At 27.3% G+C, this 19226-nt stretch overlaps 3 protein-coding genes across 12 annotated transcripts; 2 read left to right on the top strand and 1 right to left on the bottom strand.

Annotated features, from left to right (window-relative positions):
* The first annotated feature begins 556 nt into the window (after window positions 1–556).
* Window positions 557–11351, top strand: LOC126863996 (activating signal cointegrator 1 complex subunit 3). Of its 5 annotated transcripts, none has more exons than XM_050614839.1 (12): window positions 557–667; window positions 1883–2042; window positions 2308–2399; window positions 2459–2607; window positions 2682–2933; window positions 3008–7204; window positions 7704–8195; window positions 8273–8463; window positions 8544–8712; window positions 8799–9056; window positions 9147–9495; window positions 9605–11351. In XM_050614839.1, the coding sequence occupies exons 2-12, from the start codon at window positions 1915–1917 to the stop codon at window positions 9691–9693; spliced, it is 6366 nt and encodes a 2121-aa protein (XP_050470796.1). In that variant the 5' UTR covers window positions 557–667; window positions 1883–1914; the 3' UTR covers window positions 9694–11351. The 5 variants fall into 5 exon arrangements, with proteins under 5 accessions (XP_050470796.1, XP_050470795.1, XP_050470798.1 ...); XM_050614838.1 differs by lacking the exon at window positions 557–667 and adding an exon at window positions 748–1314; XM_050614841.1 differs by lacking the exon at window positions 557–667 and adding an exon at window positions 748–1397.
* Window positions 9886–14379, bottom strand: LOC126864048 (protein MEMO1). The gene is made up of 8 exons (XM_050614975.1): window positions 14005–14379; window positions 13263–13344; window positions 13116–13184; window positions 12537–12649; window positions 12291–12402; window positions 11981–12200; window positions 11740–11844; window positions 9886–11529 (listed from the first exon to the last, which is right to left on the bottom strand). The coding sequence occupies exons 1-8, from the start codon at window positions 14054–14056 to the stop codon at window positions 11392–11394; spliced, it is 891 nt and encodes a 296-aa protein (XP_050470932.1). The 5' UTR covers window positions 14057–14379; the 3' UTR covers window positions 9886–11391.
* Window positions 14380–15376: 997 nt separating this feature from the next.
* Window positions 15377–18931, top strand: LOC126864029 (regulator of gene activity). 6 transcript variants are annotated; one of them, XM_050614931.1, is made up of 10 exons: window positions 15377–15695; window positions 16031–16079; window positions 16530–16592; window positions 16707–17185; window positions 17350–17570; window positions 17647–17889; window positions 17961–18222; window positions 18298–18405; window positions 18491–18716; window positions 18820–18931. In XM_050614931.1, exons 4-9 carry the CDS (start codon window positions 16860–16862, stop codon window positions 18708–18710), a joined length of 1380 nt encoding a protein of 459 aa, XP_050470888.1. In that variant the 5' UTR covers window positions 15377–15695; window positions 16031–16079; window positions 16530–16592; window positions 16707–16859; the 3' UTR covers window positions 18711–18716; window positions 18820–18931. The 6 variants fall into 6 exon arrangements, with proteins under 6 accessions (XP_050470888.1, XP_050470889.1, XP_050470892.1 ...); XM_050614932.1 differs by having other exon boundaries at window positions 16015–16079; XM_050614935.1 differs by lacking the exon at window positions 16031–16079 and having other exon boundaries at window positions 17647–17868.
* Window positions 18932–19226: the final 295 nt, after the last annotated feature.

Here is a 19226-nt window from a genome sequence, read left to right as displayed (position 1 = left end):
AAAAAATACTTCAGTTCCAATTCTTTTGAACATTTCATTTAAATGACTTTTAAGTTGAGTTTGTATTTGACTAAACAACACCGTCATTTGTAACGATATAACCTCATCAAACGATATAATGACAGTATCATTTCATGTATGAGACATACAGTCAAACCGATTTATTTCCTATTATGTATGGAAGAAGTCTGTATAAAAAAACACAGAAACAAAGATATATTCTTCGTATTTCAACACATAATAAAAAAGTCCCTTCAAAATGAAGCAACAACGAAATCTTTTTCGTAAATTCAGTGTTGATATGCTATGGAAGTAATAGTCACTAGGGAAAATATATATACCTTAATAAAATTGCAAATCTACACAAAGAATACAGTTGTTATTTTGTTTGTTAATTTATCGAACTTATTTGGTAAATATTTTTCGAATACAATTGAAGAATATAGTTAAATATATAAACTTATTCAAATAATGCCCAATACTTATATAAATAATTTATTATCGGTAACGATATACTACAAATTATATTTATTCCTTTATACAGAAACCTACATCTTATATATAACACATGGTGCGAATATATCTGGCAACACTGTCGATGTAAACATAACCTAATCAATATAACCTCTTTGTAAACAGTTCATGAAATATTTGTCTTTGTGATAATGTAAGTACATTACTTGCATAATTAATGTATGTACTAAATATTGCGACAAATATAATGTAGTATAGTAGATATACAATAGCGCATGTAATATACATATATATATATAATATAAATTTGTTTTATATTTATATTGGCTAGCTGTTGCACATATTATAATCGCTCATTGAAATTTAAAAAAAGATCTCTCAGATATATATTTCATAATTTCTAGTTTGACCTTTTTTCAGTAATGTGACACAGTAATATTACACATTTTTTTATATCAAGACTTTGTAAATTAACAAAACCAAATATTGATATGTTCTCAATTGTAAGAAAGGTTAAAATCAAATAATTATCAATCAAATATATTTCCTTATTTCCAAAGAATAAAGGACTGCAAATTTCTTAACCACTAACATTACTATTTACGATTAAAATTATAATGTCTGTAATTGCAATGGTAATAATTTACTGATTAGGTTATGTTTATTTCGAAACAAAAAGTCTTAATTTAGCGCTGTTGTCAAATTTATTCTCATCATCACCATCGTTTGCACTTGACATATAATACACAAAAAATAATTTTAGTGCAGTGTGGCTTTGACAATTGTGCAACAAAATTAACACACGGAAACAGTGTGATTTTTGACAAATATCAGTGAAAAGTAGTAGTATAGTTACATATTGTTTAATATCAAATTTTAGTGGAAATTTTTATTGAGGATAACATAATAATTATTTTTAAGGCGTAAGGTATTATTACAAATTACACACACAAACACGTAACTTGTAGAATACGTTATCTTTTTAACTATGAAAATGTTACTTTTCTTTTACTTTTTAATTTAAATTTTTAAATTAGAATTATATGTTGAAAATATTTGGGCTTATGAAAATTAAGTAATTTCCTTGTAATAGTACTATTTAAGTAGTTATAATATAAGTAGTTACAATATCTATATACATATTCCCAGTATATGATTATAATCGTGAATTTATTTAATGGCGTATAATAAATGAATATTGATAAATGAATTTTCAACTTGAAGTTAATGGTAATAACAATAATGCGACAAAGTACTTTCTCTTAGTCCAAAATATATTTTTTTGTGTTAAATAAAATAAGACTTAGTAATTAATCTTTTTTTTGTAATTTATAACATATTTACTAAAATACTCAGTTTTCGATAGATAAATGTATTCTTTTTTACAAATATGAATTGTGTGTTGCAGATTGAACATTCCAACATATTTTTTAATTAAAAATGCCAGAATTACCACGAATTACAAGATCTTTGCGTATGTTTACAAACCTTGGACGTATTAAAAGTACAAGGGAACTACAACCAAATGATTTATTTAAAAAAGAAGAAGAATATAAAAAATTGAAAAGGTATTTTATAATTGATATTTTATGGAAAACAAATATTTGGTCATTATTGAATCATTAAGTTACTCATAGAATATTTCTTTAGGTTTCAACTAAGAAGACTTATAATTTATATTTACCTAATTAATTAGCACCTGGATAATTTACAACTTGTCATGACCATAATGTTATAAATGAAAAAATATAATAATCTGTGTAAAATAATTCTTCTTATCTTTATTTTATTACACTATTGTGTAACTGATACTTATAAGTATATTTATTACAGTGAGTTTAACTGGCAAGATTTATGCAGACATGTACCCAAAGATGCTTTACATCATGTTAATAAACTACGTCAAATTGCTGTAGAAACGTTTGGTATGTAATATCTTTAAATAATAAAATAAAAAGTTATTATTTATTTGTCATTATTTTAGGAGAATGTTCTTATGAACTCATAGATGAATTTTTATTGTTTACTCTACAATTACTAATCAATGACAAGTTGTTAACTAATGAAAAATTCGCAATTTTAAAAAGGAAAGCTGCAAATTTAACATTTCAAGATGCTCAGAATATGATGGAGGTAAATATGTACATGCAATTTTATTATTTATATATATATATATAAATCAAAATATTTGATATATGTTTTTATAGATAATTAGAATAATTCGAGGAAGATTAAAAGAAAGTATTTTAGTACTCATAGGAAATAGAGAAACAGATGCTGATAATATTGAAATATCAGAAAGTAAGTTGTTTGGCTCAAAAATTGAATATAAACCTGCAAGAGTATTGTGGCCAGATACTGAAACACTTCGCAGTATGTCTTTAGAAAATATTATTCAAAGTACTGACAATTTTTCGATGAAATATAGAAATGAAGATACAAATCTGTCTAAAACTAAAGTTTGTACTAAAATTTGTTTATATTATTATTTATTTCTGAAAATATTTAAATTACAATTATATTTTCATTTCAGTTTGATAAGGCAATATATAAACAAAATTTAGAGTCATATGCAAAGTATTTTACAGACATGACTTTGGAAGAATTTGAAGAGTTTATTATAATTAGTAAATTAAAAAATGAAAATTCAGAAGATGAATTACTTGATCTTTTAGGTTGTGAATCTATAGAGTTTATACAATACATTATTGAACATCGAAAAAGTATTATAGCTTTGAGTTCTGATTCAAAAGTACAAAAAAAGTGTAATGCCCAAAGACCTGTGATCAGTGGACAAGTGACTGTACAGTCTGAGAAAGAAAAACAGCTACTGAAACAAGTACGAAAGAAAGAAAAGAAATTAAATAAGATATCAAATAAACGAGAAAAAAGAGGAGAATCTGAAGAAAATAGTTTTGAATCATTAGAATTATCCTTAAAAAAGAATGAAGCATTAATAGAAATGCATACACCCATATTTGAAAAAAATGTTACAGACAGAAATATGCGAGAAAATATTCCCTTTGTATTTGACTCCAATATATCTAGTAGAACAACAGCTGGTTATGTATCGAAACAACAAATAATGTTACCACAGAATGCAGTAAAAAAAGATACAGAAATGTTTGAGGAAGTTTCTATACCTCCTCCAGAGTCTCAACTAATTGATGTAAATTACAAACCTGTTATGATAGATTCCTTAGATGATACTGGACAAATGGCTTTTAGTGGTATTAAATCATTAAATATAATACAAAGTATAGTATTTGATGCGGCATATCATACTAATGAGAATTTATTAATTTCTGCTCCAACGGGTGCTGGAAAGACCAATGTTGCTATGTTAACTATAGTACATCAAATAAAGCAACATATTGAACATGGTCAATTAATGAAAAATCAATTTAAAATAATTTATGTAACCCCAATGAAAGCTTTAGCAGCTGAAATGACAGCAAATTTTAGTAAAAAACTTCAATGTCTTGGTATATCCGTTCGTGAATTAACTGGAGATATGCAATTGACCAAATCAGAAATTCAACAAACACAAATGATCGTTACTACGCCAGAAAAATGGGACGTTGTTACTAGAAAAGGTACTGGAGATATATCTCTTACTAGTATTGTAAAATTATTAATTATCGATGAAGTGCATTTGTTACATGGTGATAGAGGGCCTGTAGTTGAAGCATTAGTTGCTCGAACATTAAGACAAGTAGAATCTTCACAAAGCATGATAAGAATTGTTGGACTTTCTGCAACTTTACCAAATTATCTAGATGTTGCAAGATTTTTAAGAGTGAATCCACATGTAGGACTCTTTTATTTTGATCATCGATTTCGACCAGTACCCCTTAGTCAAACATTTATTGGTGTAAAAGCTACATCACCGTTGCAGGAAATAAATTACATGGATCAAGTATGTTACAACAATGTTATAGATATGGTGTCTAAAGGACATCAAGTAATGGTATTTGTACATGCACGAAATGCTACTGTTAAAGTGGCACAAACATTAAAAGAATTAGCGATGAAAGATGGTACACTTAAATTATTTATACCTGAAGGTCAAGCAAAATTTACAAATAAAGCGTTTGCTAAATCACGCAACAGGTATCTAATTGAATTATTTAGCAGCGGATTATCGGTACATCACGCTGGTTTATTGCGTTCAGAAAGAAATTTGGTTGAAAAGTATTTTGCAGAAGGTTTAATTAAGGTATTAGTATGCACGTCAACATTAGCTTGGGGTGTAAATTTACCTGCACATGCAGTTATTATAAGAGGAACAGAAATATATGATGCAAAACATGGTTCGTATATCGATTTAGATATATTAGATGTTTTACAAATCTTTGGTCGTGCTGGTAGACCACAATTTGATGTATCTGGTCACGCTACTATTATTACTTCTCATAATAAATTATATCACTATTTATCGTTATTAACAAACCAAATACCTATTGAGAGTAGTTTTATTAAATATTTGGCTGATAATTTGAATGCTGAAATTGCATTAGGTACAATATCTAATGTAGAAGAAGCTATAAAATGGCTAAGTTATACTTATTTATTTGTTCGAATGAAGTTAAACTACCATGTTTATGGAATTCTTCCTCAAGTTATTATAGATGATCCAAATCTAGAACAAAAAAGGAAAGAGTTAATCGATGTAGCAGCTAAAGCGTTAGATGAAGCTAAAATGATTCGATATAATATAAGTACAGGAGATTTGAGTACGACAAATCTAGGACGTATTGCAAGTCACTTTTATCTTAAATATGACACTATTGAAATTTTTAATAGACTTACAAAACCAATTATGAGTGAAGCAGAAATACTTGCTATGATATCTCAATCTCAAGAATTTGGACAATTGAAAGTACGAGAGGATGAAATGAACGAATTGGAAGAGTTGATTCAACAATATTGTGAACTTAACGTTCAAGGTGGTGTAGAAAATATACATGGCAAAGTGAATATTCTATTGCAAACGTACTTATCACATGGTCGAGTTAATTCATTTTCATTGATATCGGATCAAGCATATATTGTGCAAAATGCAGGACGCATATGTCGAGCATTGTTTAATATTATGCTAGGACAAAATCGTGCAACGATGGCTGGTCGTTTATTAGAAATGGCAAAGGTAATTGAAGTGCAACAATGGAGTTTTAAAAATCCTCTGTGTCAGTTTCATTATTTATCTCCAGAAATTATTAATAAAATAGAAGAAAATGATTTGACAATTGATAGATTAAATAATATGAACGTTAAAGAAATTGGAGATATTTTGTATAATCAGAAAGTAGCAGTATTGGTGAAGAAATGTTGTGAAGAATTACCTGCATTAGAAATGGAATCAAATTTACAACCTATTACTCGCACAGTTTTAAGAATACGTTTAAAAATATATCCACAATTTCGATGGAATGACAGTGTTCATGGTAAAACTTCAGAACCATTTTGGATATGGATAGAAGATCCAGACAGTGATTTTATTTATCATCATGAATGCTTTAATATGACAAGAAAGATGGTTTGCAATAAACTTGAACAAGAGCTTGTGATGACTATACCATTACAGGAACCATTACCTTCTCAATATATAGTAAGGGCAACAAGTGATCGCTGGTTAGGTTGTCAAAATATGCTACCTCTAACATTTCATGATTTAATTTTACCTGAAATATATCCACCACATACTAATTTGTTAGAGTTACAACCATTACCTGTAAAAGCATTAAAAGATCCACTATTTGAAAAGCTTTATAAATTCTCTCATTTTAATCCAATACAAACACAAATTTTTCATTGTTTATATCATACAGACAATAATGTCCTGTTAGGAGCTCCAACTGGTTCGGGGAAAACAATTGCTGCAGAAATTGCTATATTTAGAGTATTTAAGCAATATCCAATGCAAAAGATTGTATACATTGCACCATTAAAAGCTTTAGTTAGAGAACGAATAAAGGATTGGAAAGTTAGACTTGAAGAACAACTAGGAAGACAAGTGGTAGAACTAACTGGAGATGTATCACCAGATATTAAAGTTATAGCAAGTGCGAGCGTTATCGTAACTACACCAGAAAAGTGGGATGGTATTAGTAGAAGTTGGCAAACAAGAGCTTATGTCAAGGATGTTGCTCTTATTATTATAGACGAAATTCACTTATTAGGAGAAGATCGTGGCCCTGTATTGGAAGTTATTATTTCAAGAACTAATTTTATCTCTAGCCACACTTCAAAAAAATTAAGAGTTATTGGACTTTCTACAGCATTAGCTAATGCAGTGGATTTAGCTAATTGGCTTGGTATCAAAGAAATGGGCCTTTACAATTTTCGTCCGTCTGTACGACCTGTACCGTTAGCAATTCATATACATGGGTTCCCGGGAAAAAATTATTGTCCTCGAATGGCAACAATGAATAGGCCAACTTTTCAAGCGATTAAACAACATGCACCATCTAGTCCATCTTTAGTGTTTGTTTCATCACGCAGACAAACACGTTTAACTGCACTAGATTTAATTGCATACCTTGCGGCAGAAGATAATCCTAAACAATGGTTACATATGTGTGAGGAAGAAATGAACACTATTCTAGATCACGTACGAGACTCAAACTTAAAACTTACACTTGCATTTGGAATTGGGCTTCATCATGCTGGTCTTCAAGATAGAGATAGAATGATTGTTGAAGAATTATTTGTTAACAATAAAATTCAGGTATACATTTAAAATATTATATATATACAGAGTGGTTGGTAACTGGTGGTACAAGCGGAAAGGGGGTGATTCTACGCGAAAAAAGAAGTCGAAAATATAGAATAAAAATTTTTCGTTTGAGGCTTTGCTTTCGAGAAAATCGACTTTGAATTTTCGCTCGGTATGCGTGCGGTACGTTATAACGGATCTCACTGTAGATCGTTGTCTGGATGGAAAAATTAAAAAAAAAAAATTTTTATTTCATATTTTCGACTTCTTTTTTCGCGTAGAATCACCCCCTTTCCGCTTGTACCACCAGTTACCAACCACCTGTATATATATATATGCTACTTATAACGTTGTTTACATCCTCAATACTTAATCATTATATTGCATTGAAAAAATAACTCCTTTTAACAAAGGAAAGATATTTCAAACATACCAAATTTGATAAAATATTTTATAAAGTCAACCAATTAGTACCTACTAAAATAAAATAAAATAAAAATATCATGTTTAGGTGTTGATTACAACAGCTACTTTAGCTTGGGGTGTCAATTTTCCTGCTCACTTGGTTGTAATAAAAGGAACAGAATATTATGATGGTAAACAACACCGTTATGTAGACATGCCTATTACAGATGTACTTCAAATGATAGGACGTGCAGGCAGACCCCAATTTGATACTGCAGGAGTGGCAGTGGTTCTAGTACATGACTTAAAAAAAAATTTTTATAAGAGGTTTCTACATCAACCATTCCCAGTAGAATCAAGTTTACTAGCTGTTTTACCAGATCATATAAATGCTGAAATTGTGGCTGGTACAATTAAAAACAAACAAGAATTATTAGATTATTTAACCTGGACGTATTTTTTTAGAAGATTAATGAAAAATCCTAGATATTATGATCTAAATGCTTTAGAACCTAATACAATTAATCAGTACTTATCTTCTTTAGTGGACAGTACATTAAAAGTGTTGATAAATTCACATTGTGTGAAATTTGACCAGGTACATAGAATGGAATTAAAATTTTATTTCTAATTTGTTATACAAAGGATAATTTACAATATTTTTATTATTTCTAGGAAGAACAAATTTTATATCCACAATCAATGGGTAAAATAGCATCATTTTATTATTTATCACATCATACTATGTTAATGTTTGAGGAATCGTTACAAGAATTTCTAACATTAGAACAATGTTTACGTATTTTATGTAATTCTTATGAATATAATGAATTACCAGTAAGACATGACGAAGAATTATTAAATGAGTAAGTATCATCTTTACCAATAAACAAAAAAAGTATTTCGAAAATTTTATTTTGTTCTAATATGTTTAATGTGTAAACAGGGAATTAAGCAAAATGTGTCGTTACCAAGTAGATAATTACTCATATGGTTCTCCACATACAAAAGCATTTTTATTACTTCAAGCACATTTTTCAAGACTTCCTTTACCATGTGTAGATTATATTACTGATTTAAAATCAGTACTTGATCAATCAATTAGGATTGTTCAAGTATGTATAGTTAAAAGAAAACTATTATATCACTTTACATGTATTATAATTAAAATACTCTTTAATTAATATATATTTACTTTTAGGCAATGATAGATACAGTTGCAGAACATGGATGGTTAGCAAGTGCACTTATGATAATGAATTTGCTTCAGATGCTTATTCAAGCTCGATGGATTGATGAATTTGCAATTACTACATTGCCACATGTAAATTCAGAACATATACAATTATTTTCGGCGTTGTCATCATGTCTTCCAAAATTGTGCTTTATTATGCGCAACAAATATAGTACACTTGTAGAGGTGCTTGGTAAAGACTTTCAAGAAGAGCAAATATTTCAAGTAAGTAAATATATTAAACTTTTAACTTATAATATTGAAGGTAGATATTGAAAATAAGAAATTATTAATTATCAATAATTTTAATTCTAGATACATCAAGTAATGAAAGAGATGCCAATGCTTCATGTCGAGTTAAGTATAGAAATGCACGATGAAGAACAGAGAAACCAGATGTTTATATCGCTAAAGACTGACAATTCCGATCATATAAATATTTGCAAGGATCAAGATTATATACTAAATATTACAATGAGAAGAAAAAATAAGTCTAATAACTTGAAAGCACACTGCCCTTTGTTCCAAAAAGGAAAGGATGAAGGTTGGTTTCTGGTTTTAGGTAATACTTCTAACCTAGAATTATTAGCTCTAAAACGAGCATCTGGAATAAATGAACAACGCAAATATTATCAATTACAATTCACAGCACCATCAAATCTAGGTAATTTTATTTTTGTACATATTTATAATTTTTTATATAATATTTTATTATATATAATAATAACTTCCATTTTTCTTTTTTTAAACTAAAAATCTGATTTTTTTTCAAGGACAAACAACTCTAGTGTTTTATTTGATATCCGATTGTTACATAGGACTGGATCAAGAATACAATATAAAACTAAATATAATATCTTAAAATATAAATTTTATTCCACTTAGTAAATATGTCAATTTTTTTTTAGGTAAATGTAAACAAATTGTTTTGTTAAAACTTATTGTTATGTTATTAATATTTATAAAATTATTTTAATAGCTGTAAGTACTGCAATGAAATATATATTTAAATTATAAATCTTTTCGAAATTTAATTTTTTTAAAAGGGTACATATAAATTTATATATATATATTTTTTATTTATTACACGACTATGAAACATATATATGGATTGTTTTATGTTTTTCATACAAATGCATATCTTATCAATTTAGTGTACAAAGATAAAAAAAGTAACATTCGAAGGACCAGTTTTATAATTTCACATATTATGGATCAATGAATTTAGTTTTAAATTCAAATTTAAAAGTAAAAAATAACAAAAGAAAATCATCCAATATTTCATGAATTATAAATCATACGTATAGTTTAATATGAAAATGTTTTCTTCTAACATTAGTATTTTATCAAAAGTAAAAGAATATCAATAATGGTATAATATATTGTGTAAACATTTTTCCACACTGATCCTCCTTTACATTTATATTATGATATTGTAACAATACAGTATTTGTTTGTAATTTCTTATACTAACGAGGAATAACAAGATAGTAGGGTAGGAAGGATATGAGATCATTTCATTGCTTTGTTTTAAAGAGAACGTGATTAAGTTGTACACTATTTACCTGTCATATTTCACTTGATATTGATCAGTGCAGACTGTTCATTCTAATGACCTAGAAGAGGTACATTTTAATTCTAAAGTATTAGCATTATGCTTGTGTAAATCCCTGAGACAAATAATGCAATTTGTGACAAAGTATTTTCTATTCATTGATTTTATTAACATTTATTGTCTTAGTAATCAGAAATAAACGTCAAATGTTATTAAATTAAACTTAAAATAAAATTTTTAAATAAATAATAATTTTATATTAATAATATATGTTTTCAATTGACAACTAACAAAGTCAAATTTATCCATTATAATAAACATTTTTCTATATTTAAAATATAATTCATAAATATTTTAATGCTTTAACATTTAATAGACAAAATATAATTATTCCGTTTTTGATATTTTTTTAGGTTACTTCTCTAAAACTTTAAATTAATAACATCAATCCAATATATTTTGTTATCTTATACAATTTTTAAAGATATAATAAAATCGACCAGATAAATTAATAGTTGAATATCTTCCTTTTTCTCTCTTTAGATTGAGTCTTTCCCTGTTCCATCAATAGATTGAACTTTCTGCATTTTTAGTGTATATGAAATGCACTTTATATATTATTATTTCTGTAATTGTAGTACTAATCAAAGCAAAGAAATACTTAAGCTCCTTCCATAATAGAAATTTGGAAGTACTGATTATCTCTTGTAAGTAATAAACCGAAATATTTTTAAAGCAAAAATTTGACGATAGTACATTTCTACTCATCACATTCATTGCAAATATTAATTCTTTCTCAAGCAATTGAGAAAATTTCACACGATATAGTAAATTGCAACTTGATTTTAAATGTCATTATTTTTCTCTTTAAATATAAAACAAATTTTTTAAAAATTATAATTAATGCATCTTTATGATTAATAGGTTATTACTGCCGTTTTTTTTTTTTTTTTTAGTACTTTCTTTCTGCAAATCCTCTGAACAATAATAAAAGTGTATACTGTATCACTCAAGAACCAAGGAAGCACTGGCATAACTAACAGAACTATCATTCATGTTATTGCACTGATTGCTTTGAGCATATTTAAGAAACTTCAAGTTCATTCTTTGGCCATTAGTATTCCCTTTTAAAGTGTGAATTGCCTGTTAAAATATTAATTATAATTTCAAAAATTGTATCTCATTTCATAAAGAATATTATTATTACAATTTAATATAACTATATAAAATTTATTAGAGAAATCATTAATTCCAAATATTGAAGACTTATATGTATGTATAGTAGACTAGATTTGACATTTTTTTAATGAAAGTAAAAATATACTTAGAATTTAAATAAATAAAAGCTATTACCTGTAAAAGAACACTAATAGGATGTCGGCCACATATTGTATTACCATATTTTTTAAGATAATCGGTAAACATTGTGGGATTTAATGTTTCTATAATGTCCATACCCTGTGAATTGTTATATAATACATAATAATATAAACAACTTTGAACATTCGAGTTTATAAGCAAGTATTTAAACATTTATTTAAATATATGAAATATTTGGAAATAAACAATGACATTATGCTTAGATTTTACATACCATTTTATCAAGATTTTGAATAGATCTATAAATGGGGCCACAGGATCTATCGTAATAGGTATAACGAAAACGCTGTCCCCAATGACAGAAATCCGAAGATATAACAAGTAATGTTTGTGGATCAGCCATATATGGTGCTAATAATCTTCCATAGAGTGCTTCTTTTTCTGGACTTAATGAACCCACTAGTATAGGAATTATTGTGAAAGAATCTTTAAACCTATATTGATATAAAATTTGAAACAGAAATTTATAATAAATGAAAATATAATAGTAATTATATATATAATAAATATAATAATAAACATACCCTTCCATAACTTTTGCAATAAATGGCAATTGCATTTCAATGCTATGTTCTTCTTCATCTGTGTTTAAATCCATCCACTCAAAATGTCTAGTCTCTTCAAGTTCTCTGTACACTGTCATATGAACAGAAGCTTATATTTGAACTAGTCTTTGATGATAATTCATATTTGGAATGTAATTAATTTTAATTTTGAATATAGAAATAATTTTATTTAAATTTGAATATTTTATGTTATAAAATTTATACCTTGCTGATCAATATGTAGATCATACAATGGAGTTTGATAAATCGATGCAGAAGAAAGAGCACAGCCTGCTAATCTGACATGATGTGATGGACCAAGAATAAAAATCCTGCGCCTATGTAATAATATACTTATGTTAATATATGTTTAACCTCCTATTTCAAATAAAAATATAAAAAATAAATAATTTTATTTTTGTACATAAACATAAAATTCATGTCAAAAATCAAGAAAAATAATGAATCAACAATATATTTATATAATTATTAGGAAATTACATGTATGCTGTTGATTGTTTCAATTATTTAAAGTTACTATTTTTGATAATATACACAAGAAAGACAAAATTGAGAAAAAATATATTTTCATGCTAAGTAAATTTTATTTAAAAGAATTTGAGCTACTGACTAAGCTAAACAAGTATGAGATACAAATAAAGATTTAGAAGTACAATATCTTTAAATGTCAAACCAGAAACTTTTTATATCAAATTGTATTATACTTTATAAAACATATATTACGTCATCCATCTAAACATTTTGTTATAAAATACTAAAAAAGGAATTCTTTAAAAAACTTACACTACAACAGGACTAATCTGGCGGTATGCAAAACCAGCACATGCTCCACAATAGCTGTAACCTGCATGTCTGTGAAATTTTGTTCGTATTTCAATAAAGATTCCTTAATCTAATTGAAAATTATTCTAATGTACTATAATTACTGACGGGGCAATTATTGCCCTAGCAGGTCCATGTGATAAGTCTGCTGCACCCAACCAACCTTCTAATTGTTTATTTAAGTCCAATCCTGTACAAAATATTCAATATATATATATACATTTCATAAAAGATACAGTATTAATTACTAAAATATAAATTTAATCATAGGTTTCCAAAATTATCAATGACAGCTTCAGGATATATAACAATGTAATTCCACAATAAAAATTTTTGCAGAAAAAGATATATTATAAAGTACATTTAACATACCATAATAAACTGTTTATTAATTTATGCTTTCTCCTTTATATCTGTCGTATAATACAAATGAACATTTCTTTTTTCATTTTTACGTATAAATTTATCCTATGTATATAGTAATATGAACATATACTTTGTTTAAAAGTGGACTACAATGTAAAAAAACGACATTTTTATAACCATGATTTATCGAAATATTACTTTACAAAATACCTACAATGTAATAGACTTAGTAAAATTATAACAATTATTATTAATAATCTTTACACGATTAAATATCAATTTAAATATTAACACATCATTGTATTAAAAAATATCGAATATTAGATGCATAGACTTGTGGCTATTTGTCAACTTACTTGTCACAGAATATACAATGATGAATGTACACAAATGCAAAGAAAATATAAGAAATAATTCTCATAGAATTATAGGCAATTATTATTAAAACTAAACAAATGAAAAATATAATTTAAATATTGCTTACCAGAACCTGCGTACCAACTACCAGCATGAGTTGCTCTTCTAATTAATGCCATTTTTCACTTTATTACGCTAATTTTTATTTCCTCTATTCACTTTTTATAATAAATATCGTTCCACCGTATTTATATTTTTATAAATGATTTGTTTAGTGCACCGATGATTAATCCTACTTATATATAAAATGTTTATAAAACTAATCACAAAACTTAACTTTTACTTTGCCATGAACCATACGCTTTTAATAACGTTGTATAGTACATTGACACAAACTAAAAGAACATTTTTTAAATGTAATAAAACAAGAAATAGATATTTTAGAACCTACATACTAATCTCTTACAAATCTTAAAGAAAGATTTTTTTGTATTTCCTTTGCAATTAAACTAAATAACCAAAGTTTTTATATGTCAGAAGTTTAAAATACAAAATTTCACTGAGATACAGTAATTTCAGTGATAAATCAGAAATACCTTTTATTGTGGAAAAAAGATGATTGGTATGAAAGCATTTCAATTATTTTGAAATAAATAAAAGAGTATACAAGTGTAATTATATCTTCTCCATACATTAACTGAAACAAAAATATATAGAAAGTAAAACATAAATAATTGAAAAGAGAAGATAATGTGTGTATATACATATTAATATTTTCAATACATATATATATATATCAGTAAAAAAGAAGTAAACAAACTTTTATATATAATTTTAATCTAAAACATGGTTTTTTATCTTTTTTGAAAATATATATCTGCAACTACACAGATGCAATTTTATTACTTTTAATTAATTAAAATGTAATAATTCATTGAAAAAGGTATATTTTCTACGATTATTTTCTGATAATAAATATTACTATTGTTTATCTTTATTTTATTTCAAGTAGGATAAAATATTGTATATTATGCATAGAATGTTTTTTATATTTTGATAATTTCACATTTCATATTTATTTAATTGTAATCTGATAAATAATAATCTCTATAATTTTTTAGAACGAATTGAATGTCTTGAAATCTGAGATTTTTCATTTTAACTGTTATATATATTTCACCAGAATTAATACTTTTCACAGAAAAATGTTTCGAATATAGAAAGAAATAATTATAATGTTACTTCAACGTATTTATTAGCCGATAAATTCGAATTCAGTTCTATTATATGCAAGATAGAAATTATATCCAAAGTATAATATTCTAGAGACCATGATAAATATTTCTGTAATCATATTCAAGATTAAAGTTTGTCTTTTTATTAAATTGTATTACACAATACCGATCATATTTTAATAACACAATTAATATTTTTAGCAAATGTCTGAATTACATTTAATCTATAGTCCTGATGGTAATCATTTTGGTATCTAATTTGAACATCATCGTAGAAATGGTTATAATGGCAGAAATTCATGTCTCTAGTGTTGTTTAAGTTTGTGAAACTGAGTGACAAAACAGATATCTATTTTGTTAAGAATATCGTAACGTGTATAAAAGTTTGATCTTTTGGGACTCTTCATGCAGAAATCTTTCTTCTAGTGGAAATACTAAATAACGAAACAACGTTCTCTGTATCATATACATTCGAAGTCAACATCGACGTTTTTGTGTTTTTTTTTATGCTCATTTACTTTGTTTATTATGAATTTGATGGATTTTTTCGTGCTATAACTTAACGACGGATTCAATAATATAGGTAATTAAATTTTATCTATTTTTTCATCAATATTTTGATTATATAGATCTTATAACCTTTTGCTTTCATTTGGTCGTTCTGATTTCTATTTTTTACAATATCAAGATCACCGATCGTTCGTTCAATGTTTTTTCCGAAATTCGTCAATTTTCTGTGTAGTGTAATATTAAGGTGCGATTGTAATATTAAGGTACTAACAAAATATTCAAGAGAGAAATTACTTAACTATTTTCGTTTTGTTATGTTATTATATTGTCACTTTTTGTAGCGACTAAAATAACAAGTTATTGCCATTAATAGTATTCTAATATTGTATTAGTTTTTCATCGTTATAGACGTGAAGATATGAAACATAGTTTAAAATAGTAATATTCAAATTAATTTGTAAGTATTTATAAAAATATGTACCTATATCTTAACAATTATAAGTTCTAGAATATCATACATTATATGGTATAAAAATCGTATTATTTATAACAAATTTTATAGAATATAAAAATCATATCATTTAAAATCTTTATATTTTAGTTTTTAACATATAAATAAATGCTTATGAGAATTAATCTTTATAACAGTATTTTTTATAAAGGGAAGGTGACTTGTTTACAAAATGTAAAAATTTTTTTTAATGTTTAAATAAAACATAAAAGTAATATAATTTTCTTTAATAATATAATGTAATTTAATGTACGATTAGATATTTATATTAGTAAATTAAGAAGTTTGAACAAATATTTTATATATAAGAATATGGATTATATGCATAATGTAAATTTTTTGAAGTAATGCTTAGATAGCATCTTCATGAAAATTAAATTCTTCACTTGCCAATAGGTTCATTCTCATTTTCCGTCTTCGATTTTGATATGACCATTGCCATGGTGCTGTGATAAACAGGTAAAAATTAAATAAGTACAATTGAAATTAAAAATTAAAACAAAGTGTTTGATATTAATTAATAACCTGTTACTTCTATGTCACAAATTTTTTGTCTTTACCTGGTCATTACAGGTTACTACTAGGAGTTATTGTCATGGACTATCTTCGATTCTATGAAATTAAACAAGTTACAAGTGATGCAATAGAAAACAAGTGATTGTGGTAATTGACATAAAAGAGTATTGGTGTGCCCTAGCAGGTATTTTGTAGTGGAGTCACCAGGCTATGGCTAACCTGAACTTTGAGCAACCACCACGCAGTATTGCGAACGCAAGCCTTATATCGCGCACAGGTGGTGGGGGGGGCTTAAATTCATCGACCCTTACGGGTCATGTCACACCTACCTCGAGCATGTTCTCAGGCTCATCTGCAAGCACTTCCAGTTCGGTTAACTCTGCGGTAGTAGTTACTAACGTTTATCCTGGAGCATCAGGAGCAGGCGGTGGACAAAGTAGTCATCAGTCTCAACAGCAACAGCTCTCTCCTATGGGCACCAGAGGACTGTTTGGACAGAGAGCTTTTACAGATAGACGTACAATGCCTGCTCTTGGGTTAGTTTTCCCATTCCATGTGTAGAACATAGGAATGTTGTCTGAATTTGTTATGGTTTTAATGTTAAAGTATTATCCATTATGATATTATATATTTTGTTGTATATCTATTATATGGTAATTCTATTTATAAAACAAATGAAAATATTAATATAAATTTATAGAACATCAAATCCAATGGCTAGCATGGGCACATTTGGAATACCTCAAAGTCGAAATTACGGATCTCAAATCAATAATTTTCACTCTGTTTTTGGCAGTGGAGGAGGTGGAGATACAAGTACTCCTCCATTGTTGGATCTATCCGAGTTTCCTTCATTAACAAACAGAGGACAGGGTGATTCTATGCCGCAACCTAGTCCTATGCCAGGCAAACAACCTTATGGTTTGAACACATAATAATTTAAATTTTAATATATAAGTAAATATAATTTTTATATAAATATTTATAACAATTGTAGTTGGGATGGTAAAACAACCAACATCTGAATCAAGTGAGTTTACAATGAGTTCTGAGGATTTTCCAGCATTGCCTGGAACACAAAATAGAGAAGGGCCATCGCCAGGTGGAGGTGTTTCTGGAGATAAAAACATACCTGTTGGACTTGGTCCTGAAATTGGACAAGATATATTGCAGGCAAATAGAGCACCAGGATCTGAGAAGTCCCAATTAACTAAAAGAGGTGTACAAATATTTCCTGACGGTATAATAGTTATCATTACAACTTACGTTTTTTTTTTTAATCATGCAATTACATATATATCTTTTTTTCAGGCAAGGTGCTTAATTTACCAACTAGTATGATACAGGACCAGTTTGGAGTAGTTGGTTTATTGACATTTATTAAGGCAGCTGATACAGATCAGAAGTTAGTATCTTTGGCATTAGGCTACGATTTAACTTCATTAGGATTAGATCTTGCTTCAGGAGATAGTATTCATCAAAATTTTGCCGGACCTTGGACAGAAAGAGCATGCCGACCTCAGGATATCGATTTTCACGTACCGCCAGAATACCTTATTAATGCAACCATCAGGTATTTTATTTTATTAATGTCGATTTTTATAAGTACGAATCATTATAGTAATTAAACTTGTACACTTTATTTTAGGGATAAGCTAGCACCAATTAAGCTAAATCGATACAAAGATGATCTACTATTTTATATGTTTTATACAAATATGGGGGATATGATGCAAATAGCAGCAGCAGCGGAGTTGTAAATACGTTTTTATATTAAAATTTTCGAATGTTTTTTCTACTAGACTTTTAATAATATGTATGACTTTATTTGGAACATGAAGGTACACTAGAGAGTGGCGATATCATATGGAAGAAAAGGTTTGGATAACGCAAGCACCAGGATTGGGACTTGTAGAAAAAACATCAACATATGAACGCGGTACTTATTATTATTTTGATGCGCAAAGTTGGAGAAAAGTAGCAAAAGAATTTCATTTGGAATATACAAAACTAGAAAGTAGACCTATTCTTCCTGCGAACTTTCACCTATACCTGCCTTGACTACAGGTATCTACAAAGATACAATTCGTTTTCTTTTTTCAAATTACTTTCTAATTTGAATTTAAAAAAGATTGTAAGTATTTTTATTGAGAATTTGTATTTATTGCAGATCTGCTTGCAGACCATTGTACTGTCTTTAAGCTGGACAGGAAACAGCTATTGTATAAATGAACAAATTTAATAATCTTTAATAAAAACATAAAATTTGAAGAGTACAGAAATGAAGTTCTTTAATTACTGACTCAGTTAGAAATGGAAGTGAGTCTAATCTATTTGATATTGACATGATATTAATGATTTTGATACGTAAACCTATATGTTTTAAATGTTTAGGTGCTTATGTATAGAATGATATACTTTTTGATGATATTATAGTAATGATTAGGATTTTGGCAATGTATATAATAAAAGTAACAAACAGTTGTATTATTCAACAAAATTTTGACACTTAGGCAGCTCAAAATGCAATATGTCAACAAATTCTGTACCTATGTGATCATTTATTTTGTACCTATG

Source organism: Bombus huntii, chromosome 3, assembly GCF_024542735.1.
Source record: "Bombus huntii isolate Logan2020A chromosome 3, iyBomHunt1.1, whole genome shotgun sequence".
In the NCBI taxonomy this organism is placed as follows: Eukaryota; Metazoa; Arthropoda; class Insecta; order Hymenoptera; family Apidae; genus Bombus; species Bombus huntii.
The sequence above is the reverse complement of the archived record's forward strand: the minus strand, read 5'-3'. Positions and strand labels throughout refer to the sequence as shown.